The sequence below is a fragment of the Anguilla rostrata genome, chromosome 7 (genome assembly GCF_018555375.3).
Source record: "Anguilla rostrata isolate EN2019 chromosome 7, ASM1855537v3, whole genome shotgun sequence".
Taxonomy (NCBI): domain Eukaryota; kingdom Metazoa; phylum Chordata; class Actinopteri; order Anguilliformes; family Anguillidae; genus Anguilla; species Anguilla rostrata.
The window spans coordinates 12,780,566-12,805,369 of record NC_057939.1 but is presented as its reverse complement, the minus strand read 5'-3'; the positions used below and the strand labels follow the sequence as shown (position 1 = coordinate 12,805,369).

At 53.1% G+C, this 24,804-nt stretch overlaps 1 protein-coding gene across 6 annotated transcripts in view; it reads left to right on the top strand.

Moving 5' to 3' along the window:
- kmt2e (lysine (K)-specific methyltransferase 2E) overlaps positions 1 to 24,804 on the top strand; it is a 47,956-nt gene that overhangs the window by 3,870 nt on the left and 19,282 nt on the right. For 4 of the 6 annotated variants that reach the window (XM_064342878.1, XM_064342877.1, XM_064342876.1 and 1 more), the window contains exons 2-9: positions 9,312 to 9,496; positions 21,067 to 21,178; positions 21,689 to 21,915; positions 22,066 to 22,205; positions 22,698 to 22,879; positions 23,269 to 23,307; positions 23,398 to 23,598; positions 24,284 to 24,414. In XM_064342878.1, the coding sequence (XP_064198948.1) occupies positions 9,426 to 9,496; positions 21,067 to 21,178; positions 21,689 to 21,915; positions 22,066 to 22,205; positions 22,698 to 22,879; positions 23,269 to 23,307; positions 23,398 to 23,598; positions 24,284 to 24,414 (1,103 nt within the window). In that variant the 5' untranslated portion in view covers positions 9,312 to 9,425. Of the gene's footprint in view, positions 1 to 324; positions 469 to 5,341; positions 6,709 to 9,311; positions 9,497 to 21,066; positions 21,179 to 21,688; positions 21,916 to 22,065; positions 22,206 to 22,697; positions 22,880 to 23,268; positions 23,308 to 23,397; positions 23,599 to 24,283; positions 24,415 to 24,804 lie in introns of those variants that run through there. The other 2 variants (XM_064342874.1, XM_064342875.1) reach the window with 2 other exon arrangements.

The window sequence follows — 24,804 nt, the reverse complement described above, 5'->3', positions numbered from 1 at the left end:
AACGGGGCTATAGTGCTCTGGCCATGCACCCCCGAGTTGTGTTTTCTTATGACCAGCCTACCGCAGCTTTTATCTGTTTGCCTTTCTGTTTGCTGTGCCTTTATTTCCGCGGATACCAGGCACGGTCCCCTGTGACCCTGTTTCCAGCGTCCGTACCAGCTACATGGGCTCTGCTCCCAGCTGGGTCGCCAGACCTGCCAAATCAGGCGTTGCCCTCGTAGTGAAAAATTTAGTTCGGCGCCAACAAAAACCTAGTTTTTGAAACGGTTTGCTTAATGTGGTTTTTTTTGGACTCTTTTCCCACATCGTGTGATCTTGTGGCAGTTACCTGTGGGTGCGTAGCGAGTCCTCAGAAGAACAGGAAAAAGAGGCGAAATTGTGGCCTGCTGACAGCCTGAGATGACGGGAAGGTCGTGTGTTTGGAGGGGGTACAGGAGCACACACGTTTCTGGTCCAGATCCAGGTCAGGTAGGTAGGGTGGAACTGGGGGTGCCAACTATAACCACCACCACACACAGTCTGATCCTGTGCATAACACACACACACATGCACGCACACACACACAACCATTTGAGTCACAGGATCTGTAGCCCAATGTCTTTGTCAGACACTGCTGTGCACAGGCCTGTATTGGACACTGTGCTGTACTGTGTACTGGCCTGTGTCAGACACTGTTTTGTGCTGTGCATCACCCTGTATGAGACATTGTGCTGTGCACAAGCCTATTTCAGGCAGCTGTGCTCAGACCTGTGTCAGACACTGTGCTGTACTGTGCGTTGGCCTATGTCAGACGTTGTGCTGTGCGCCGGCCTGTGTTAGATTCTGCGCTGTGCACCAGACTGTCAGACACTGCCCTGTACTGTGCACTGGCCTGTGTCACACACTGTGCTGTGCAGTGTACCGTAGCCACTGTGCCTTATCGCGTGCATTAATCGCAGAACAGTCAGTGAAGCTGAAGTATGTGTTTTAGTCCCAGTTAAACGACGCGGGTGTTGCTTCATGGAGACCGCCATCCTGGCGTGAAAGCGGTCGGTTCAGTGGAGGCCGAGAATGCTCCCAGTTCGCCAGGCTTGTGCGCAAGTCCCGGTTTTGTTTTGTCTACAGCGTAAACACACACCAGGTGCAGCGGTGGAGCCGGGGTGCTGGACAAACACACCTGCCACCGCTGGAGCTACAGCCGCACGGGCAGCAACCACAGCGCAACCAGGAAAGGAGACCATCTCTGCGTGTCTCAGTCTGAAATCGGGCGTATTGGTTAAATGCATCCTGTGTATTATTATTTCTTTCACTGCGCGCGGCTGGAGTGTATCCCTGTATTCAGGTTCTGGGGCTCGCTGGCGAGCTGTGGGGCGGGGGGCCCGTGAATGTGGGGCTGCTCTCCGGGACGCTGTGAGGTCGGGCATTGTGCTGTGGCAGCGCGGGGTCACGAGGCTCGGCGTTTCCGATGGCTCCGGAGCCGGAGACGCCGCCTGCATAGCAATGGCGCGCTTCGTTCCGGGCCGGCCTGGCGGCGCGCTCTGAAAGGTCTCCATTTTGTGTCGATGGAGATCAATAGTGCTTTGGGAGAGGACGTGCTTTATCCAGGCGGAAGCCTTGTAAAGCTCTCCCCCTTTTCCCCTCCTTAAAGCGGCAGTGGGCCTGGCGCGTTGTCCAATTAGGCCTGAGCGTCGGCTGTCTCCTGCTCTGTCGGTTTGCACTCGTGTCTGTGTGTGTGTGTGTGTGTATGCATGTCTGTGTGTGTGTGTGTGTGTGTGCCTGTCTGTCTGCGTGTGCCTGTTCATATATATGTATGTGTGTGTGTCCATGTTCGTGTGTGCGTCTGTCTGTGTGTATATGCGTGCGTGTGTGTCTGTGTATATGAGCATGTGTGGGAGTGTGTATGTCTGTCTCCGTGAGTGTGTGTGTGTGTGTGTGTGTATGTACATGTTTGTGTTTTAGTGAGTAAACATGTGGTCACATGAGTCCACGGCAGGTCCAGGGGTGAATTGATTTAGTGCAGCCGGTCCCCGTTGGGCCTGTAACCTCATTACCGTCCCACAGTCCTCGGTTCACACCTTCCACCGTCCCGCTCTGCAGAGGCCTGGCACCGTACCCCCTCTCCCATCTCCCCTCTCCCATCTCCTGGCTCACTGCCCCTGGCCGGAGCTGCACTCTCCCTCCCTCCGCTTCCACCCACCCACACACCCTCAGCAGAGAGGGAGAGGGGGAGGAGAGAGAGGGACCGGGGGGCGGGGTCAGGATGCCACCCGCACACAGTCACACTCGCTCAGCGGAGAGGGGAGAGGGGGAGGAGACAGAGGGACAGGGGGCGGGGTCAGGATGCCACCCGCACACAGTCGCACTCACTCAGCGGAGAGGGGAGAGGGGGAGGAGACAGAGGGACAGGGGGCGGGGTCAGGATGCCACCCGCACACAGTCGCACTCACTCAGTGGAGAGGGGAAAGGGGGAGGAGACAGAGGAACAGGGGGCGTGGTCAGGATGCTGACGCAGGAAGGATTCGTCATATATAAGGGTGCACACAGACACTCATTCTCACGCACTCTTACCCAAACAGACACACAGTACGCATCACACGCGTGCAGGGGTGCGTGCACAGGGAATGGCGTGGGTGGTGGGTGTCCGTGTATGGCTGCCCCCCCACCGCCCCCCCTCGTGGCAGTGGTCTCTCCCTCCCTGCACTCTCTGTAAATCCCTGAGAGGGACAGGTTTTGCCGTGTGCAGCTGCATGAGGTGGCGTCTGATTGTTTGCTGTGTCGACAGACGGAGAGGTGACCCGCCTCTCCCCTGGGGGCGGATCCATGGCAGACAGGGAGGGGAGGGGCATCACGGGTGGCACACCTCTGCTCTCACCTCGCCCCACCTGACAGACACGCACACGCAGTGATGCGTTAGTGGCTTCACGCTTTAATGGGAGAGACCATGTACCCCTGTGGGGTGGGGCTGGCACAGAGCTTCCCTCCCAAATTCTAGCCATAAATCATTTGGACTGAATGGACTCTCTGCTCATGCTTTTGTCTGGTCTTTATGGACTACAGAACAGTGGATGCGTGCATGTGTATGTGCACGCACATGTGCATGTGTGTGTGTGTGCATGCTCGTGTGTGTGTGTGTGTGTTGTGAGCCTGTGTGTGTGTGTGCTCGTGTGCATACTGTGAGCCTGTGTGTGTGCTTGTATGTGCTGTGTGTGTGTCTCTGTGTGCTGTGAGCCTGTGTGTGTGTGTGCTCGTGTGCATACTGTGAGCCTGTGTGTGTGCTTGTATGTGCTGTGTGTGTGTCTCTGTGTGCTGTGAGCCTGTGTGTGTGCTTGTATGTGCTGTGTGTGTGTCTCTGTGTGCTGTGAGCCTGTGTGTGTGTGTGTGTGTCCTGTGCATGGTGTGTGTGTGTGTGTGTGTGTGTGTGTGTGTGTGTGTGTGTGTGTGTGTGTACACGTGCATGCTCGTGTGTGTGTGTGTTGTGAGCCTGTGTGTGTGTGTGTGTATATGTGTGTGTATGTGCTGTGTGTGTGTGTGTGTGTGTGTCTCTGTGTGCTGTGAGCCTGTGTGTGTGTGTGCGTGTGCGTGTGCATGTTGTGTGTGTGTGTGTGTGTGTGTGTGTGCACATGTGCATGCTTGTGTGTGTGTGTGTGTGTGTGTTGTGAGCCTGTGTGTGCGTGTGTGTGTGTGTATATGTGTGTATATGTGTGTGTATGTGTGTGTGTGTGTGTGTGTGTATGTGCTGTGTGTGTAGTGTAGCTCAGGGCAGCTGAAGGGCAGTGGCAGTGCTGTCTGAGCTGGTCACAGTGCTCTGGCTTCCCAGCCTCCCGCTGTCACCTCTCCACCTGTCCCCCGCAGGCAGCGAGGAAGAGGAGTCTGATCGGCCCTGGCTGCTCCCCTCTGTGGGGGGGAGAAAGTCCACCGTCACGCTCTCTGGAGCAGGCGGAGAACGTCCCCCCCCCTCCCGTGGGCCTGGTCCTGCTGAAGGAAGCCGTGGTATTTTGGGCCAGGCCTCCGTAGCACAATGGCCGGGCCGGGCTGTGCCCCGGCAGCGCCCCGTCACACGGGCATTGAGGGGAAGTGCAGTTTCAGGTATCGCCGCTTTCGCCGCGCTCCGCGGAGCAGATCCTTCTTATCGGCCCCGGCTCTCCGACGCCCGTCCCAGAGACGGGTCGCAGCTGCCGGGCTCCCTTTGGGCCCCGCCCCCCCCCCCCCCCCCTTCCAAACCCCCTCCCTGCTCCTCTTTCTCCTGCCAGCCGCGCGGCACGTAACCGTGGCGACCCGCCGGACGGACGGTGGCATTGCAGCGCGGTGACGTAACGCGTTAAGTGAGCCGTGGGATCGGGCGTGCAACAGGACCGTGTTTTCGGGGGGGGGGGGGGTTTGGGGGGTTGCGGTTGATGACTAACCACCCTGGCTCCGGTCGCTCATTAGAGCTAGCGCTGCGCTGCACCGCTCCACAGCCGAGTCGCCACGGAAACGACTCCGCATTTCTCCTCCTAGGCGCTGCGCGTTTGACACGCAGATCAATGCGAGAGCGGCCGCTGTGGAGCCCGGTTAGAGCTGTGGGCCGTGATGGAGGCCCGGGACTCCCCCCCCAGGCTCGCGGTGGGGTGCGCGGAACGTTCCGGGTCTCCCCCCCCCCCCCCCGGCTCCGGGGCGAGCGGGCGCAGGTGAACGGGGACGTCGGTGGCTCTGGCTCTGGCTCTGGATCGGGTTCTGGTCCCATGCACTGTGCTGCGCTCACCAGCTGGGCCCCAGCCAGACTGTGCGCAGCTCAGGAGGAAACAGAAGAACAACATCTGGCTTTGAGCTTACAGTGCCTTTAACTGTGCGTGTGTGTCTTTGTGTGTGTGTGTGTGTGTGTGTGTGTGTGTGTGTTGGCGTGTTGTGTGCTTGTTCCCCATTGATGAATGCTTTATAGGCAGTCCTTATTCTTTGCCTTACATTTAAAAATGCTTAAAATGTATTAATTCATGAAATGCCATAAGATTTAAACAAATGTTACAAGATATGTAAATTCAATAAACTATGCTTGAAATATAAAAAATGTACAAATATGAAATTCAAAATAATAGTTGTTAGAATAATATAGTGATACTTGTCTACCATACCTTGGCCTTCTTTTCTATTATCATTTGCGTCTGTCTGCTCTCTCTTCCTCTTCTCCCCTCCCCTGTGTGTTCTCTCTCTCCCTTTCTCTTTTCCTCGTGTTCTGTCTCTCTCCTCTCTCCCTCTCTGTTCTCTCTCTCCCTCCTCCCTTCCCCTCTGTGTGTTTCTCTCTCTCCCTTTCTCTTTTCCTCGATGTCTCTCTCTCTCTCACACCCCCTCTCTCCCTCTCTCCCCCTCCCTCGGTGTGTTTCTCTCTCTCCCTCCCTCCGTCCCTCTCTCCCTCTCCCTCTCTCTCTCAGCGGGCAGTGCTGGGTGAGGTCCGCTCCTATCTAGCTGCTGATTGGTGAGCTCTGTGGAGTGTGGAAGTGAGCGCTGCTGTTCTCAGTCTTGTACCTTTGTGTGTGAGTGGTGGTGCAGGGGTCATTATCCTCTGCATCGTTACTATTTCCTGGATGCAGAAAGCGTTTATGTAATAAAGGCTTGATGTGCAGCTTGGCTCCTCCCACTCCCTTTCGCACATGCTCAGAAAGACGCTGATGTCTTGGGCCTCCCTGGGTGGTAGTGCCTCTGGAGGGTGTGTTTTGAGTGGTGCCTGTGCTGATCTGACACTGCACAGATCACATTTTCCCCATCCCTGCCAGAAGTAAAGGATTGTGGGATTGCCCGGCTGGCGGTATGGGGACTGTGATTCATGAGGAGACCGCTGGGCACTTGTAGCCTGTCTGTCTGTCGGCTGTGTGTGTGCGCGCTTCTTAAACTCTGTATTTTGCATATGTATGTAATAACATGCGTTTTCCACGCCAGCGTGTGTTTTGCATGTGTGTGTGTGTGACTCAGTCTGCGATGCCCATTTGTAGTCATGGTGGCAGTGCTAACGGCAGCTCCTGTTGGAATATCCTTATTTCCATTTCTCCCAGCTGAAAGTCAAATGAAACATTAATACGAGGCGCAAAGTGGAACACCTGACACATTAAACCTGCTCAGTGTGCAGCGAGTTCAGGAGGGGACAGCGTCTGAGTCGGAGTGTGCCAGCGGACATGGATAAGCGGAGGGATGGAGGGATGGAGGGAGGTGAATACAGGGCTGTTTATGGACACCCTGGTCCTGACCTCCAAACACGCTCGTTTCCCACCCAAGCCTTTAGCCTCAGGGTGAATTCAGACCCCCTGCTTGGAGGCCTGTGATTGGCCGTGGAGGAGGGGGCAGTCTGACCCTAGCTGTGCCCACATTTGGAGGGTCGGGCGAACCTCACTTTCAGAACCGCCAGATAAACGCCCTGCGAGCGAGGTTCTAATGGACACTCCTAATGGAGAGACTCTGCCAACTTCCCTTCTGCGATAATCATTATCTCTGTTTGTCTGTTTTTCTGTCTCTGTCTCCTCTCTCCCCGGGCTACAGGAGTGGTTGGGTTGGTAGGTAACTTTAAACCGCGTTCCCTGTCCTTTTAATTAGGAACTGGGGCACTCCCCGTCCCCCTTCCTGCTCCCGGCTCCCAGGCCTTTAGGAAGTGGGCGGGAGTAACAGCTCCTGCGGGACTGTGACGGACAGCCCCGTCGGAGGAAATGGGCGGAGCTCAGACGTCGTCCACCGCGTTTTTACTGTACTCCTTTATTTCACCTCCTTGTGAGTCCTGACTGCGTCTGGGCTGGAGTACAGTGTGTGTGTGTGCGTGTGTGTGGCTCATGGCGAAAGAATTCGGGTGGGGTTGTGTATTTCGGTCGTGTGTGTGTGCGGGCTCGTGCGCCTGTGTGTGTCTAAGAAGAGTGGGGGTCTATGTCTGTGCTAGATTTGTGGTGTGAGAGCGAAAGAGCCAGAGAGAGAGAATGTGTGTGTGTGTGTGTGTCTGCATTCCTGAGCAGTGACCGCAGGATTCCCTTGCTGGGGTGAAGACGGGCTCAGTAGAGGGAGCGCATGTTTGCAGCGGTGTGTCCTTTTGGAGGGGGAGACTTGCTTTATTGCAGCGGGCCCTGGAGTCGGAGGCAGCAGAGCTGTTTTACTGTTGTTCGTATCTTATGCTAAACTGCTGCCTTTTACAGGGAAGGTTTGTGTAACGGGAGCCTCTTTTTGGCGGTGTGTCTGCCTTGCGTAGTCCTCCTGCTGTTTAAATGGTGCGCTAAATGTTTAAGTGGTGGCACACAAAGGCAGTTAGTAATAACAGTGAGTTCCCTCCTCAGCAACTGAGGTTTGAGTCCAGAAGTGAAGAGTGTGGCACAGCCCGGGGGCCCAACGGCTGGGCTCCTGTATCTCAGACACAAAATTCAAATTCAAGTTTCTTTATTGGCAGGAAATACTTATGTAAATATTGCCAAAGCATCAGAAATAGATTGAAATACTCATGTACAGCGAAATACTAATAACAGTACAGCCTCTCTCACACTCACGCATACGGCATGCGTACGCACACAGGCACCACACACACACACACACACACACTGCACGCTCACACACACACACACACTGCACGCTCACACACACACACACACGCGCACACACGCCAACGCACGCACGCACGCCAACACAAATATATTGACGCGCGTGCAAGCGGCTGCATATGACACAAATGTACCTGTGTATACACGCAAAACCCTCGGACACGCCGGTGCAGCTTCGCAAAGCAGGGCCCAGACAGGAATGCACCCACAAATACTCAGACAGTACAAACACATGAGCTCATGCTCGGCTTTAATGCACACCTCTCTGTGTGAGGGCACAGCCCAAACCCGTTCCTGGAGACCTGCCGTCCACAGAGCACCCCTCATTCCGCAGCTAGAGATCTCATCGAGCTGCTAATTCCTACAATCTGCTCTGCTAAATTAGAGCTGAAATGAAAACCTACGAGACAGTGGGTTCCCAGGAACAGGGCAGCCCTGTTCTCAGCCTCTCTCTCTCTCTCTCTCTCTCTCTCTCTCTCTCTCTCCACACTGCTATTAATTATCCCTGGAGCAGACAGGTGTCGTCTCTGTCAGTATCTGGCCGGCCTCATCACTGCCCCACTGTGCACCTTCATTTTCGCCAGACTGCCCCCCCACCCCCCGCCCATTTTTCCTGATTCACCAAACAAACAGGGCGCTGACCGTCTCCTTTACCTCCCGGTGTCTGCCCGTGTGCAGTGTGTCTGTCACAGGAGAGCTCTGTGTCTCTCTGGCTCAAAGCACAGGCCCTTTGCGGGGCCGGTGTCTCTCTGGCTCAAAGCACAGGCCCTTTGCGGGGCCGGTGGCCACTCGGGCCGGTGAAGCTGGAGCCGTAATGGCTGCTTCCCGAGCGCTGGTCAAGGGCGCCGGCGCTGGGGAGGGGAAGACGCAGACGCTCGAGCGTGAGTACACAGTCAGATGTGCCCTAGTGCCCTTTCCTCCTGGCTGTGATGTATTGAGTGGGGCTGGACTGACCTGCCATTTCCCTGATAAACATCTTTGAAGACTGACTGATATACGTCTGAAGCTACTACTTACCAATGGTCGTTTCCTGTTTCTCATTGAATGCGTTGCATTCACATATTTACTCATTTATTATCTGATGCGATTCCTATGCAGCAGGGTTTTTTAAACCGGATTATTTAAAGCATTTGATATTACCAGGTCATTTGCATCTTATTTTTATGGATTATTATTAGTTAAGGAAGTTTTTTTTTCAGAAGGTTATTTTTAACCTGTTGGCCTTATTTAGTTCTTTTTCTGTTCCCTCTGTGTGCGCGCGTGTGTCTGTGTGTGTGCGTGCGTGCGCGCATGCGTGTGTGTGTTAGTGAGTGACCCACGGAGAGCATCATAGCTCAGCAGGATAGATCTGCTGTGTGCTGGGGACGGCGATAAAGGCGTTTGTGTGTTTGAGCTGTGAAAGAACAGTTGTTTAATTCAAAGTGAAATGGCAACAGTCATGGTTCCTCCTCCTTTTGTTAATGGGAACCCCTTCTTGGCGCTGTGGAGCTCCCTCTAGTGGGCTCCCAGGGTACTTTGACACACTGCAGTCCTTTGAATGCTTAGAGGTCGCTTTGTACCGCTGAAGTAGCCTTCACATATGCCTGCCACTGTTTAACAATGGAAACTGCTAGAATCTCTCCCCGGAGCATATTTAAGGTCATCTAAATCTTGCCTGTTGTACAGAATATCCCTCCACGGGTGAACATGGCGAACTGTTGCGGAATGCATTTGTTTGTTAATGCATAGCTGCTGTTTAATGTGTTATAACTCGCTGGTCTGACCCTGTGTTTCTCTCTCCCTGTGTGTCCGCAGGCTTGGTGGATGCACTTAGATGTGTGCAATGAGTGCTGTGGCTGGCATGCCTCAGTGTTTTGGATCCTCCTGCTCTGGACTCAGTAGGACAAGAATTTCTCAGAAGAGAACGTCATGAGCATAGCAGTCCCAGTAGGGGTGGACACTGGAAACACCTCGTACCTGGACATGGCTGCGGGCTCGGAGTGAGTGCTCTCTCTTTCTCTCTCTCTCTGTCTCTCTCTCTCTCTCTCTCTGTCTCTCTCTCTCTCTCTGTCCGTCGTCCTCTGTCTCTTCCCAGGTCGTGGCGTCTCAGTCCTTTCTTCGAAAGGGTTGGCTTTCACTGCTGGAAGCTGTGCATCATTTGAATTTTCATTAGCCCTCTCCTGTCTCTACCTCACCTGTTGTGTAGGGGCCACATGTTCATTACTCTTGTAGCTGGCTTTTCAGTGCTGTGCTTTAATGGTAAGGATCTATCACTGCTCGGTGTCTGACTGCAAGCTCCTCTCTGCTAAGAAGTGGGTTGAGTTTGTTTCTCTCTGTACCCTTATCCATCTCTCTCTCTCTCTCTCTCTCTCTCACTCACCGTCTGTCTCTCTTGCTTTCCCTCACTCTGTCTCTCTCTCTTGCACCACAAGCCTTCATTTCAGTTTGAACCAGAAAAACCTTTTCACAATGTGCAAAACGGGCAGATTTTGGCTGTGTCCCCATACGAAGGCAGCTGCCTCGCTGCCTGCGCCCTTAGAAGTGAGCTCCCTCTGAAGGCTGCCTCCTGACGGAAAAGGGACTTCAAAAGGAGGAGAATTTGGGACGCAGAGCATTCACATACCCACAGGAGATCAGTGTTTACTGTTACAGCCAACGGCTTTTTACTTTCCAACTAGGAGAATAAATACGGATCTTGTCATTGTAGCCACAATCGTCCTTATTCTCTATTTAAGGGAAAACAAAACTGGTTTTATGTTCAGCTAACTGCATAACTAGCCACTGGTTCAGCTACTGTTTTTGGTTTTAACCAGATTGTCATGATTTCAGTATGTTTGCTGTATGTAAGCCAATGTAACGCTGTGTTAGCTTGTTCTGTTATAAGGTAACGTGATTACTAGCTTATGTTAGCTGGCTAGTTCAGGGAAAGCTGAGCAAAGATTTAAAAACATTAAATACATTATTCCAGTGTATTAAATAAAAATGTACTTTTAGATATTACTACAACAAATTATGGAGTTCACTGTGTATTCCACATTTCCGCTGGTTTGAGCCACCATTCATTTAACGGAAGGGAGGAATCTGAGGAAATCGCAAGGCCTTGTGGGATATCCTTCCAGCTGAAGGACGCGTCAGATGTCGCCTTCAGGTTTAACTGAAACAAGGCACCCTAGAAGGATGCATTTTTTGATGACTTTGGTTTGGGACACGCCTACCAAGTACAAATGTGAAAAATAGTGAAAATGTAGCCCTCAAAAGCTGCCTTCTGGTGCAGCTGACTTCGTATTGGGACACAGCCATTGTGTTTCAAAGTGAGCGTGTTTTTCAATGATTATTATTTGGCTGCTGCCTCTCGGCTCCATTTTGGCTCTGTGGCCCTTTTGTTTCTCTCGCTCGTTCTCTTCCTGCTGTTCAGTCTGTTCCGCTGGAGCAGACTCGCCCGCTGCAGGTAGTAATGTGCCCACTGTGTGCCCGGCCTGTTCGTGTCCGTGGGCACATGTGACCTGCGCTGCGAGCGCTGGGCAGCGTGCTGGGCTGCACTGAGCTGACCCTGGGGCTGTGCTGGAGGGGTCAGTGCAGAGGGACCCTCTGTGGGATCAGAGTGTCTTTATGGCGCAGCACATGTGACCTCCCTCCCGCCCCGTCGTCCCGGGAACGCTTAACTGAGTGACAGCTGAGCTCCTTCCTAACTCCGAAAATCCCCGCCCTCACTCCCTCCCTCCCTCCCTCCTCCCCCTGAGCTGAGCAGGCCCCGTTGCCATGGTGAGTGTTGTGCAGTCGCAGAGTGACAGGTGGCCCTCTCCCGTTTTACGCGACTTAATTTGTCCCAGCGCACCCCCCCTCCCCTCCCTCCCCTCCCCGGCCGCGGGCGATCCCTGTAAGCCCTTTCGTTCTGAGGGCCGTTCCTGCCTGCGCTGATCTACGTGACGCACGTTAGCGGGCTTGGAGCGCGCACCGCGAGCGCAGGCCCGTGTCCGGAGCCTGCCGCCCCCAGGGCCCTCCCCCCGCCATCGAGGCCCGGTCACGGGGGAGCCCCCGGCCCAGCCCTGGCCCAGCGGCCCGGTCGCCCCACGGCCTCGCCTCCCCGCCTTAGGAACGCTGGGTGACGACCGCGCTCCTGCCTGAGATAATTATGCGCAGAGTCAGACCGCCCCCAGCGGCCGGGGAGGCGGAGCTTTGCGTGCTGTCCTCTTCTCCCTCAGGTGAGGAGGAGGCCCTTGTTGTGCTGAGGCGGGGTGGGTAAAATGGCAGCTCCTTGCGCATTATCTCTGTTCTCAGTGCGCTTTTCTGCAGCTGCTGTGTCAGGTCTCACACAGGGCTGCTAATCGCTGGTAGGATACGCCCACTGAGTGATGTCACTGCGTGTCTTTAGCGAGGGAAGCTCAGTTCTTGAGCCTGACTCCTGATGAGCGCTCTGTTTACAGTGGCAGTTTGTGTCTGTGTGCAGGTGCTGCTCAGCTCAGACCCGCTCCAGCAGCAGCGTGTTGGCTGTGCTGCTCCAGCCCTGAATGGCCGCTCTCAGTCAAGCAGAGGAGCGCTCACAGTGTCCGAGTGTCGCTGCGGAAGCTCGTTTGAAAACGAATGTGAATGTGAAGGCATTAAAATTTAAACGCCCCACGCAGAGAGCATATAAAGCGCCACCGAGCGCAGCCGCAGAGGCTCATGGGCCGTGCCTTGGCCCAGCGTCGGTTGGAGGACCCGGGTGTTCTGGGACACGGGCAGCGGAGGGAACGAGGCTTTCTGCTCATGAAGCTTTGAGCGGCTAACCCAGAGCGGCTAACCCAGAGCGGCTAACCCAGAGCGGCGTGCTCGGGCTCACGCCCGGCTAACTTCACCTCAGCTTAATGAGCGGGGCGGGCTCTGCGCCAGCGCCTCAGAGTCACCGCGTCTTCTGCAGCGGAGCGGCGGTGCGGCTGAGAACAGCGCCGTGCGCACAGCCCTTATGACCTCACGCTTCGCTGGGAAACGGGCAGAGGAGCGTGGGAAGGGTGGCGGAGTGGCGTGGCCGTGTTGCCGTGGCGCTGAGCCGGGGCCGGTGTAGCGTAAGCGTAGCGTCGAGCGGCGGACAGGCTGCCCCTCCCCCTCCCCCCCCGCGCGGCGTGTCACTGCAGCCGAGCCCTCCGGCGCAGCCAGGAGCCGCCGGGACCGGACGGCGCTATGGAGACGGCGCCCGTGGCAACGTGCTGCGTGCGCGCGCGTGGCTGTGTGATTATTTATTTATTTACTCCTTCTTTTTCTGTGTGTGCGCGAGTGTGCGCTGATGGCGACGGAGGGTTACCATGGCAGCGAGTGGGATTGCTCCAGAGTCGAGGCGTTGCCTCTGGCTCTGCTGCCTCTCTCTCTCCCCCTCTCCCTCTCCCTCCCTCCCTCCCCCCCGCCTTGTCCCTCATCTTTATTTCAGTCCTCTTGTCGCCCTCTGAACAGGTGTGTGTGTGTGCGTGCGTGCGTGGGTGTGTGTGTGAGCGTTACGGGTAGAGTAGTAGATGCCTGTGGAGGTGTGTAGCGGGGCTATGTTTAGCTGCGCTCTCTGAGCGCTACGTTAGCGCTGCTGTCGCTCTGCTATTCCTGACTGCTGGGATTAGCAGCGCCTCTGCCGCCGGCCCCACGGAGGCCCTGCGTCCAGCGCCCTGCTCCGCCCTCTCTGTCTCTATGCAAATTAAGCCCATTCGATTGGTTTGATTCTGTCTCTGAGAGATTCCACAGGGGGGGGATTTATCCCATGAGCTGTGCTTGAGTGTCCTGCCAGTATGGATGTGATTTTTAAAATGTTCCTCTTTGCTAACCTCCCTATGAATACTGGCTTTTCACACACATCCTTGAGCTTATCCCTGCCCTCTGCCTCTTTCTTTGCCTCTCTCTCCTCTCCCTCTCTCTCCCTCTCTCTCTCTCTCTCTCTCTCTCTCTCTCTCTCTCTCTCTCTCTCTCTCTCTCTCTCTCTCTCTCTCTCTCTCTCTCTCTCTCTCTCTCTCTCTCTCTCAAATTCAAATTCAAATTCAAATTCAAATGCTTTATTGGCATGACATATTTAAAAATACATATTGCCAAAGCGTAGTGACAACAGCAATCAACTAAGTAAGAATATATAATCAAAAGGAAAAAGAAGACAAGCAGCATCAATGATAACAGCACAAATGATAGGAACATAATACTTATCTATTAACTGAATTAAACTAATTATATTATATACATGCACACATACACACACATACATATATATATATATATACATACATATACACATATACATATATATATACACATACATATATACGCACATACATACACACACACACACACATATACATACGCACACATATACATACAAACACATATGTATATATACACCCACACATACATATGTTTGCCGGATGCTCATCCACTGTCCCTCAGGCTGTGACAGGCAAAAACGTATCTAGCTGCGAGTGAGGCTGTCGCTCCTTCTCCTAATAGAACTCGCAGCTTTTCGTCGTTTGTTAGGGAGGGAAATTTGTTTAGGGATGTTGAATTTAGGATCTTATTAAAATATGTTTCCCTTATCTGCGAATATTTTTCACAATATAACAGGAAGTGCATCTCTGTCTCTACCTCTCCTGTCTTGCAGTGACCACATATACGTTCTTCTTTGGGTAGCCATGTTTTTTTGTGCCTTCCTTTTTCAATTGCTAAGGTGTGGTCACTGAGCCTGTACTTGGTCAGGATTTGTCTCTGCTTTGTATCTCTGACAGAGAAGAGATACTCTGCCAAATTGTATTCTCTGTTTAGGGCCAAGTAGCAATTAAGTTTATTTTGTGTTTTGGTTTCATTATTCCAGTGTTCCAGATAGGCATCTTTTGTTTGTTTAATTATTTGGTTTACTCTAATTTCTGGTCTTAAAGCAGCGCTGGTCTGAGTTTGGTCAGTGTTTGGTTTTAGTTGGTTAGTCAGTCTCATGACCAGCTGACTGAGAGGACTCTTTTTGGGTTTCAGTTCTTGGGTTTTCAGTGCTTGAAATTGCATTGTGTCTTGGGGACTTGATTTGAGGTGCATCCAAAATTTAAGTGCTCTTTTTTTAATGTTAATTATCAATGGGTATCTGCCTAATTCTGCCCTGCATGCGTTGGTGGGAGTTTTCCTTTGGATGTTTAGTATTGTTCTGCAAAATTCTGCATGCAAGGCCTCTATAGGATGCTTGTCCCACCTAGTGTAGTTGTGATAACTGAGTGGACCCCATACTTCACTTCCATATAAGGCAATTGGTTGGATTACACTGTCAAAGATTTTAAGCCAGATTCTAATTGGTATGTCTATTTTGTGAAATTTTCTTCTAATTGCATGAAAGGCTCTGCAGGCTTTTTCTTTTAGTGTATTCACTGCCAGACCAAAGTTTCCTGAGGCACTTATTTTGAGCCCCAGGTAATCATAGAACAGGGAGTGCTCTAGTGCGGTGTTTCCTAGAGTGAACACATGTCTGGTTTCCTGAGATCTGGGTTTCTTTTGGAATATCATTATTTTAGATTTTTTAAGTTTACTGTCAGTGCCCAGTTCTGAGAGTATTGCACCAGTAAATCCAAATGTTGCTGTAGCCCTTGTTCTGTGGGTGACAGCAACACCAGGTCATCCGCATAGAGTAGGAATTTAACTTCCTTGTTGTTTAGGGTTAAGCCAGGGGTAGCAGATTGTTCCAACAGCACCGCTAACTCATTAATATAGATATTAAAGAGCGTTGGTGACAAGCTGCATCCCTGGAAAACACCTCGTCCTTGAGTGAAGAAATCTGTTCTTTTATTCCCAATTTTTACTCCACATTTGTTATTGACATAAATAGATTTTATGATGTCATAAACTTTACCCCTACACCACTTTGGAGAATTTTATAATATAGTCCTTCTTGCCAAATAGAATCAAAAGCCTTTTTAAAATCTATAAAGCATGCAAAAATTTTACCTTTGCTTTTTTGGTGTACATGTTGATTAATTAGGGTGTGTAGGGTGTAAACATGATCAGTTGTGCGATGTTTTGGTAGAAAGCCAATCTGTCCTTTGCTCAAGACATTGTGTTTCATAAGGAAGGCTAGCATTCTGGCATTGATAATGCTGCAGAAAATCTTCCCCAGATTGCTGCTCACACAGATGCCTCGGTAGTTATTAGGGTCAAATTTGTCTCCACTCTTGTAAATTGGGGAAATAAGCCCCTGATCTTAATAATATAAATAAGCCCCCTCTCTCTCTCTCTCTCTCTCTCTCTCTCTCTCGCTCTCCTGGCACTGTTCCCAGCCTCATTGACAGGGTGATGCAATCCCTTCCTGCGCAGTCGCACTGGTTTCCAAGCTCAGCCAGGGTGTGTGTGCTTGTGTGTGTGTGTATGTGTGCGTGTGTTTGTGCGTGTGTCTGCTGTCCGTGTGCATCTTCTTAAAATAGAGTATATATAAATCGTATACGCTACATGGCCAAAAGTATGTGCACACCTGACAACCAACATCCCATTCATAGTTATGGGCATTAATATGGAGTTGGTCCACCCTTTGCTGCTATAACAACCTCCACTCTTCTGGAAAGGTTTTATACCAGATGTTGCAGCATTGCTGCAGGGATGTGCTTCCATTCAGCCAGAAGACCATTAGTGAGGTCGGGCACTGATTGGGCGATTAGGCCTGGCACGCAGTTGGCTTTCCAGTTGATCCCAAAGGTGTTGGATGGGGTTGAGGTCGGGGCTCTGTGCAGGCCAGTCAAGTTCGTCCACACCATCCTTGAAAAAACCATTTCTATATGTGCCTTGCTGTGTGCCCGGGCCATTGTTGTGCTGAAGCAGGAAGGGGCCTTTCCCAAGCTGTTGGGGAAGCACAGGATAATCTATAATTGTATGCTGTAGCTTTAAGATTTGCCTCCAGTGGAACAAAGGGCAAAGGCCAAACCATGATAAACAGCCCCTGACCAAGATGTGTCCAGATACTTTTGGTTGTATAGTGTGTGTGTGAGGGTGTATCTGTGTGTTTGTGTGTGCATGTGTGCGTGCAATGTGTGTGTGTGTGTGTGTGTGGGTGCGTGTGTGGTGTGTGAGAGAGAGAGTGTGTGTGAGTATACTGTATGTGTGTGTGTGTGAGAGAGAGAGTGTGTGTGAGAGTATACTGTATGTGTGTGTGTGTGTGAGAGAGAGAGAGTGTGTGTGAGTATACTGTATCTGTTGTTGTGTGTGTGTGTGTGTGTGTATGGTGTGTGAGAGAGAGTGTGTGTGAGAGTATACTGTATCTGTATCTGTGTGCGTGTGCGTGTGTGTGTGTGTGTTTGCATGCGGTATGTGTGTTTGTGTGTGTGTGTGTGTGTGCGGTGTCTGTGTGGTCGTGTGTCGTGTGTGTGTGTTTGTGTGTTTGCGTGTGTGTGTGTGTGTGTGTGTGCGTGCGTGTGGTGCGTGCGCGGTGTGTGTTGTGTGTTTCGTGTGTGTTGGTTGCGCGGTGATGTGGCGTGTGTGTGTGTGTGTGTGTGTGCGTGCGGCGTGTGAGAGAGCGCGTGTGCGTATCCGCGTGTGCGTTCGCCCGCTCCGCCCCCAGGCCCACTCTTACTTTCGCTTCGTCACTGAGCAGCAGGGCGCCAGCGTGCCGGAGCAGCGTAGCGCGCGACTGAGCGAACACGAGGGAGAGAGAGAAGGAGAGGCTCCCCGCGGGTACTGTACTCCTCTGAGCTGCCAGGGAAAGGGGGAGAGAGGGAAGAGAGGGATGAGATGAAGGGAGAAGCGTGTCCTTTTGTCCTTTACTGGTGAGCTCTCCCGCCATTCACTGCTCTTGCTCAGTGACTGCTCCGATTCGTCTTCACTTCCTTGTACAGTATGGTTCCTGTTTCTCTCTCTCTCTCTCTCTCTCTCTCTCTGCTCTTCCCCCGCTCACTCTTAGCTCTATACATTTTCAATTTCAAGTGATTTGCTTTTAAATATAATTCACTAAACGTTAGAGAAGCTCTCAAGTTTCCAGCGGAACTTAACATACAGTAATGACACGTGTAACACATGTTTGTACGTGTAAAAACATTAATACCCCAGAAGCGATCTGTGTCCCTCTGGATATAACTCATGTTAGTGTCGGCCTACATTGCTGCCAGGCCTGAATAATGAGGCTCCTCTCCTCTACAGGAATGGACTTTTTTTTAAACCATTTGTCAAATTTCCGATTAATGGAATGATTTTGGTGTGAATGCTTCTCTTTGTCTGGTTGTGTTGGCCAGTTTCAATGGCCAGACTGTTTGCTTAGTTTGTACTTTGTCATGGTATTTTCAGGTTCACATGTCAGTTTTGTATCTCTCTCTCTCCCTCTCCCTCTATCTCTCCCTCTCTCTCTCTCGCTCTGGGAAAAATATACTAAGAGGGAACTAGAACCTGCAAATTACTACAGCTTTTGTGGAAATATAGGTACAAACTCGTCCTTAGGCTAGCAGGTTTTTTTTTAACCAGAAGTAATGAGAGGTTATAAAATGGCAGATATTATCCATTTAAATATTGTCAGGCACTGTTAGTGGCTCACTGCAGAATGGGGACAGATGAACCGGGGTTAGAATCAGGTATATGGGTTTCTAAAAAGTGTTCCTACTGGCGACCAACTAGAAACCAGCTGCATTTATCGTGTCTCACCTCTGCACACTGCCTGTGCTTGGTGATAAACAATTACGTCCGAGTCCTGGTGGCTTCGCCGTCAACCAGTTAAATCAGCACACGGCTTGCTCATCGGTAGCGGGAGTGTGTTTTTGGCTTTTGGGCGCTCTGCGGGGTCTGGGCGCTCGCTCCCAGCATGCTCGGGGGCTCGGCCGCTGGGCGCCGCTGGAAATGCGGCGGAATGCGCGCCGGGCGGAACTCCGGCTGCAGGAGGCGCCACCACCGTTCTGAACGGAGCGGAGGACAGGAGAGCCGGCACCGGCAGGGCCTGCAGGGCTGCGGGACAGCCTGGCTCCTCTGTGTGTGTGCCTTTCCCTCTCCATCTCTCTCTCTCCCTCTCTCTCTCTCTGTCTCTCTGTCTCTCTCTCTCTCTCTCTTCTCTCCTCTCTCTCTTCCTCTCTCTCTCTCTCTCTTCTCCCTCCCTCTCTCTCTCTCTCTCTCTCTCGTCTCTCCTCTCTCTCTCTTCTTCTCTCTCCTCTCTCTCTCTCCTCTCTCTCTCTCTCTCGTCTGTCTCCTCTCTCTCCTGTCTCTCCCTCTCCCTCCTCTCTCTCTCTCCTCTCTCCTCTTCTCTCTCTCTTTCTCTCTCTCTCTCTCTCTCTCTCTCTCTCTCTCTCTCTGTCTCTCCCTCTCTCTCTCTCTGTCTCTCTCTCTCTCTCCCTCTCCCTCTCTCTCTCTCTGTCTCTCTCTCTCTCTCACTCAGGTGTCCCCTGTAGTGTAGCAGCACACACACACACGCGCGCCGGCCCGTACTGTGTGGCTCTGTACTGACGTCAGCGAGGGTCTGCCCCTCTCCCTCGTTTCGCAGGGGCGTGACGGAGCGGGGTCACGTGACTCTGTGCAGATCTGAGCCCTGTGGCGGCGGCGGCGGCGGCGATGGGGGAGGCTCGGTTTCGGTTTGATTGGACGGCTGAAATACGGCCGTGAAGCGGTTGGCCGCTTGAGCCTGGGCCTCGCGGGGCGGCCGCCGGTGTCCGCGCTGACCTTGAGCCAGCTGTGCAGACCGACCGAGCAAGGGCCGGTTAACACACGCATATACGGCTGCCCAACGTCTGCCTGTCTCTCACTGTGTGTGTCTGTGTGTGTGTGTGAGAGAGAGAGTGTGAGAGAGAACGTGTGTGTGTGTGTGGCTGCGCGCTGTATGTTTAACTGAATACTTCTGCTTAATAGCACCCTGACATCTCCAGTCCCTCCCCCTCCTCTCTCCCCTTCTCCACCTCTCTCTCTCTCTCTCTCTCTCCCCCCTCCCCCTCCTCTCTCCCTCTATTTCCCCCTCTCCACCTCTCTCTCCCTCCTCCTCCCCCCCTTTCTCCCGGGTTGTTTGTGTTGGGTGTGTGTGGTAATGAGGAGTGTGTGACAGCAGGCTGTGCAGTGCGTACGCTCTGACAGTAATGCTGGCTGCTCTTTGTGTCTGTCACTTCCCCTCCTGCACCCCCTGGTCCTTTGTCCCCCCCTCCGTGGCTCTCTCCCTCTGTCCCTCTCTCCTTTATCTCTCCACTGCTCTCCCCCTTTCTTTCTGCACATCTGCTAAACCTCGTCAGTCCGTATGACTCACTCTTGCACCTCAGCACCAGGATGTCTTGCTAGTCGGTTAGCCAGTGTGGGATGTAGCCTGGCTGTTTGTTGTGTTTAGCGTTAGCGGGCCGTTGCGGTGCACTGAAGTCTCTCTGATTGAGCTTCTGCAGTGCGGTCTCATCGTACGTGTGCTTAATCCGAGGTGACTTTTCCTGTTTGAAGTCAATGGCCTCACGAGTGCGAGCGTGCACGTGTGCACGTGCGTGTGCGCGTGTGTGCGCACACCTGGATTACAGTCTCTTATCCGGTGGAGGGAGTGTGTGGGAGATACTCCAGGAGAGAAAGGGCAGAGTGCGTGTGTGTGTGTGTGTGCGCGTGCATGTGTGTGGTGCGCACACCTGGATTACAGTCTCTTATCCGGTGGAGGGAGTGTGTGGGAGATACTCCAGGAGAGAAAGGGCAGAGTGCGTGTGTGTGTGTGTGTGCGCGTGCATGTGTGTGGTGCGCACACCTGGATTACAGTCTCTTATCCGGTGGAGGGAGTGTGTGGGAGATACTCCAGGAGAGAAAGGGCAGAGTGCGTGTGTGTGTGTGTGTGTGTGGCCTGCAGATAGAAGGCTCTGGTTTAAACTGCCTCTATTGTGAGGAGATTACAGCTCTCCTGTTATTCTGCTTCCTATCAGCTCCAGCCAGTCAGCCGGCCTGACTGACAGGGTAAAGGCACGCCTTGTGTGTGTGTGTGTGTGTGTGTGTGCCCGCTGCAGTGGGCGTGTGTGTTCACCTGTGTGTTTGTTTACGTGTGTGTGCGTGCGTGCGTCTGCCTGCCTGCCTGCTGTTCCCCAGTCCGCACAGTTGTGTTAAGTCCGTGTCTGGCTTGCCAAAGCCTTTAGAAATGAGCTGAATGGCCATCAGTGCAGAGCAGTTAAAATGGCACCTCCGAGTCTCACTGAAAGCCTTTTAAGAGCTCCTCCCCAGCCCCATTCACACTGCAGGAAATGCCACCTTTCAGCTGGCTTTCCCACACTATCAAGGTCTCCTGTGCACCAGCCCCCTAGTGGAGCTGACTGGTACTGCCACAGAGCTGCCACCTATCTGTCCACTGCAGTAGTGCAGTGTGATCTGAGCTGGTTGAATCGGCTGCATTCGAGTCGCATACTGGACTGGTGTCATTAATATTGGGTGTCATTGTGAAATTTTTTGTGAGTTTGATTATCTGCTAGTTCTTTCCCTCTGTGTCTCTGTGTGGCTCTCTCTCTCTCTCTCCCTGTCTCTGTGTGGTGCTCTCTCTCCCTCTGTGTCTCTGTGGCGCTCTCTCTCTCTCCCTCTGTGGGGCTCTCTCTCTCTCTCTCTCCCCTTTTGTGTAGCGCTCTTTTTCTCTCCCTCCCTCTGTGTCTGTGGGTCTCCCAGCCTCTCTCTGACTCGTCTGCCCCTCTGTGTTGAACAGACCTGAATCGGTGGAGGCCAGCCCTGTGGTTGTGGAGAAGTCCAGCTACCCACACCAGATCTACAGCAGTAGCTCTCACCACTCGCACAGCTACATTGGGCTGCCCTACGCCGTGAGTATCGCGCTCTCTCATGGCCCGTATGTCTCGCAGTGTGTCACCACGCACAGACTATGAGAGGGTCTGCAGCCCGGTCCTGTGGGCCATTGCTCATTATCTATTGAAGCGCTGTTGGTTTCAACACTAACAATGTATGCAGTGATTGCGTCCTGCTTACCTGGTTGCTGTGGTTACTGATTTTAAAGTGAAACCAAAACCAGCAGACCACTGACCAGGACGGAAAACTAACTTTTATGTCCACTGGCCACAAGTTCACCAGCAAATTTCACTGTATTACCAGACAACTAGACATATAGAGTAGAACAGGAACTCGGTGTGATGGGTGGTTACCTTCCTAAGTGGCTGTTAAAGTAAACAGGTTTGTCAGCCACAGATGGAATGTTCCAGCATTTGGCTGGTGGCTGGCATTTATTTCCCAGCCTGCCCTTGACCTATGACCTATGAGTTGAGTCAGCAGCTCAAAGTCATTCTCGCTAACGTATGCCCCCCCCCCCCCCCTTCCAGGACCATAACTATGGCGCCCGGCCGCCGCCAACGCCGCCCGCCTCACCCCCGCCCACGGTGCTGATCCGGCCCGGGGAGGGGCTGTTCGTGCCGGGCGCCCAGGACGAGGCGTCCCGCGGCACCACCCTCAGCACTTCGGAGGACAGCAGCTACGGGGCCGACATCACCCGCTGCATCTGCGGCTTCACCCACGACGATGGCTACATGATCTGCTGCGACAAGTGCAGGTGAGGCCCGGGGAGAGCGCCCCCTGCTGGCCGTCCCGTGGGGGTCGTCAAGGGCATCCGCACTGGATGGGGGCCAAATTTGGCCCTGTTGCAGTAGGTGCCGAGATGGAAGGTAGAGCTGGCTAACGTTGCACTTCTCCCTCCGGCCAGCGTGTGGCAGCACATCGACTGCATGGGGATCGACAGGCAGCACATTCCTGAGACGTATCTGTGTGAGCGCTGCCAGCCCCGCAGCTTGGACAGAGACAGGGCCATTGTGCTGCAGACCAGGAAGAGGGAGAACATGTCGGGTGAGTATCTCTGTCAGCCCTGATACGCGACAAAACACACACACAAACACGACACGACATACACACACACAAACACACACACACACACACATAGACACACACACGCACACATGCACATAGACACACACACAGCATAACACAAAACACACACACACACACACACGACACCATAGACCACACACAAAAACGCACGCACATAGACACACACACATGCGACACGCACACACGCTGACCAACCCTAGCGCGCCTCCTCAGACCTTCCCCCGCGCCACGCCGCCCCACAGCGGTGCTCACACGTGTCTCCAGCTTCAGAGGCCGGCTGGGTTCACTGAGCTCAGAGGTGTGGCCCGGTGGTGTGAGCCGTGTTGTGTGTAAACAGGAGCGTGTCTCTGCGTCAGGCAGCTGTGAATTATGTACCTGGTGGTGATGCTTCAGTAAGCGGTATTTGCTGAAATGTGTGTGTGTGTGTGTGTGTGTGTGTGTGTGCTGCAGACGGGGACACCAGCGCGACGGAGAGCGGAGACGAGGTGCCGCTGGAGCTGTACACGGCCTTCCAGCACCCGCCCACCAGCATCACGCTGACGCCGGCACGCATGGCCAATAAGCAAGCCGACAAGAAGCGCAAGAAGAGCGGCGACAAGGAGCCCGGGCCCGTCCCCGCCCGAGCCAAGAAGGTCAGCCCCGCCCCCGTCCGAGCTCCGCCTCCTCTGCCTGCAGTTTCCCTACTGGCCTCACTCTAAACCCCTGTCAGTCAGTCTGCCTGTCACTCAGCTCAGCCCTGCCCCCATCCGAGCTCCGCCCTCTCTTCCTGCAGTTTCCCTACAGGCCTCACTCTAAACCCGTGTCAGTCAGTCTGCCTGTCACTCAGCTCAGCTCAGTCAGGTTTCCCATCAGCTCATGTATGTTCTAACTTTTACCATAGTGTTGCACACAGCCCACAAAGAATGCAACAGTAACAAACATATGTTGAAAGAGAAAACGGATGACCTGTGATGTGTCTCAATTGTTCCCTATCCCTGTTACTCACTGTTACAACTAACCTCTCTCTCTCTCTCTCTCTCAGGCATTCCGCGAGGGGTCCAGGAAGTCGTCCAGGGTCAAGGTAGGCCAGTCATGTTCAGAATGAATCCTCTGACAGTGCAAGAGTAGAGAGTGTGTGAGTGACTCGTGCCCTCCTGTCTCCTGGCAACAGGGCTCCGCCCCAGAGCTGGACCCCACAGACACGCCCTCACTGTGGGAGAACAAGATCAAGACCTGGATGGAGCGCTATGAGGAGGCCAGCAGCAACCAGTACAGCGAGGATATGCAGCTCCTGCTGAGGGTCAAGGAGGCTGCAGACGGCAAGAGCATGGCCTACAACACACACCCTGCAGCCTTCAAACCTCCTGTGGAGGTGAGTCTCTGTCTGTCTCTCTCTCACTCACACACACACACACACCCTGCAGCCTTCAAACCTCCTGTGGAGGTGAGTCTCTGTCTGTCTCTCTCATCCACCACACACACACCTGCAGCTTAAACCTCCTGTGGAGGTGAGTCTCTGTCTGTCTCTCATCACCACACCACACACACACACACACACACACACACCCTGCAGCCTTCAAACCTCCTGTGGAGGTGAGTCTCTGTCTGTCTCTCTCTCACTCACACACACACACACACACCCTGCAGCCTTCAAACCTCCTGTGGAGGTGAGTCTCTGTCTGTCTCTCTCACTCACACACACACACACACACACACACACACCTGCAGCCTTCAAACTCCTGGAGGTGAGTCTCTGTCTGTCTCTTCTCACTCTCACACACACACACACACCCCACACACCCTGCAGCCTTCAAACCTCCTGTGGAGGTGAGTCTCTGTCTGTCTCTCTACTCTCTCTCACACACACACACACACACACACACACACACACACCCTGCAGCCTTCAAACCTCCTGTGGAGGTGAGTCTCTGTCTGTCTCTCTCTCACTCACACACACACACACACACACACACCCTGCAGCCTTCAAACCTCCTGTGGAGGTTAGTCTCTGTCTTAAACACACACACTGATAGATGGCCTTGCTTCTCCTCCCACAGAGTCAGGTGCAGAAGAATAAGAAGATTCTGAAGGCTGTGTGTGATCTGGCTCCAGACTCGCTCATCATTGAGTACCGGGGCAAGTTCATGCTGCGCCAGCAGTTTGAGGCTAACGGTTACTTCTTTAAGAGGTGAGGCCCTGCCTGCATCTCTCATTTCTGTTAATGACCTAACGAGCACTTGGCCTGATGTGGTCTGTGTGGGGGAGCTGTGATGGTTTGGTCTGTGACTGTTTGGTCTGTGTGTGGTAGCTGTGATGGTTTGGTCTGTGATTGTTTGGTCTGTGTGTGGTAGCTGTGATGGTTTGGTCTGTGATTGGTTGGTCTGTGTGTGGTAGCTGTCATTGTTTGGTCTGTGTGTGGTAGCTGTGATGGTTTGGTCTCTATGGGGTAGCTGTGATTGTTTGGTCTGTGTGTGGTAGCTGTGGTGGTTTGGTCTGTGTGTGGTAGCTGTGGTGATTTGGTCTGTGTGTGGTAGCTGTGGTGGTTTGGTCTGTGTGTGTAGCTGTGGTGGTTTGGTCT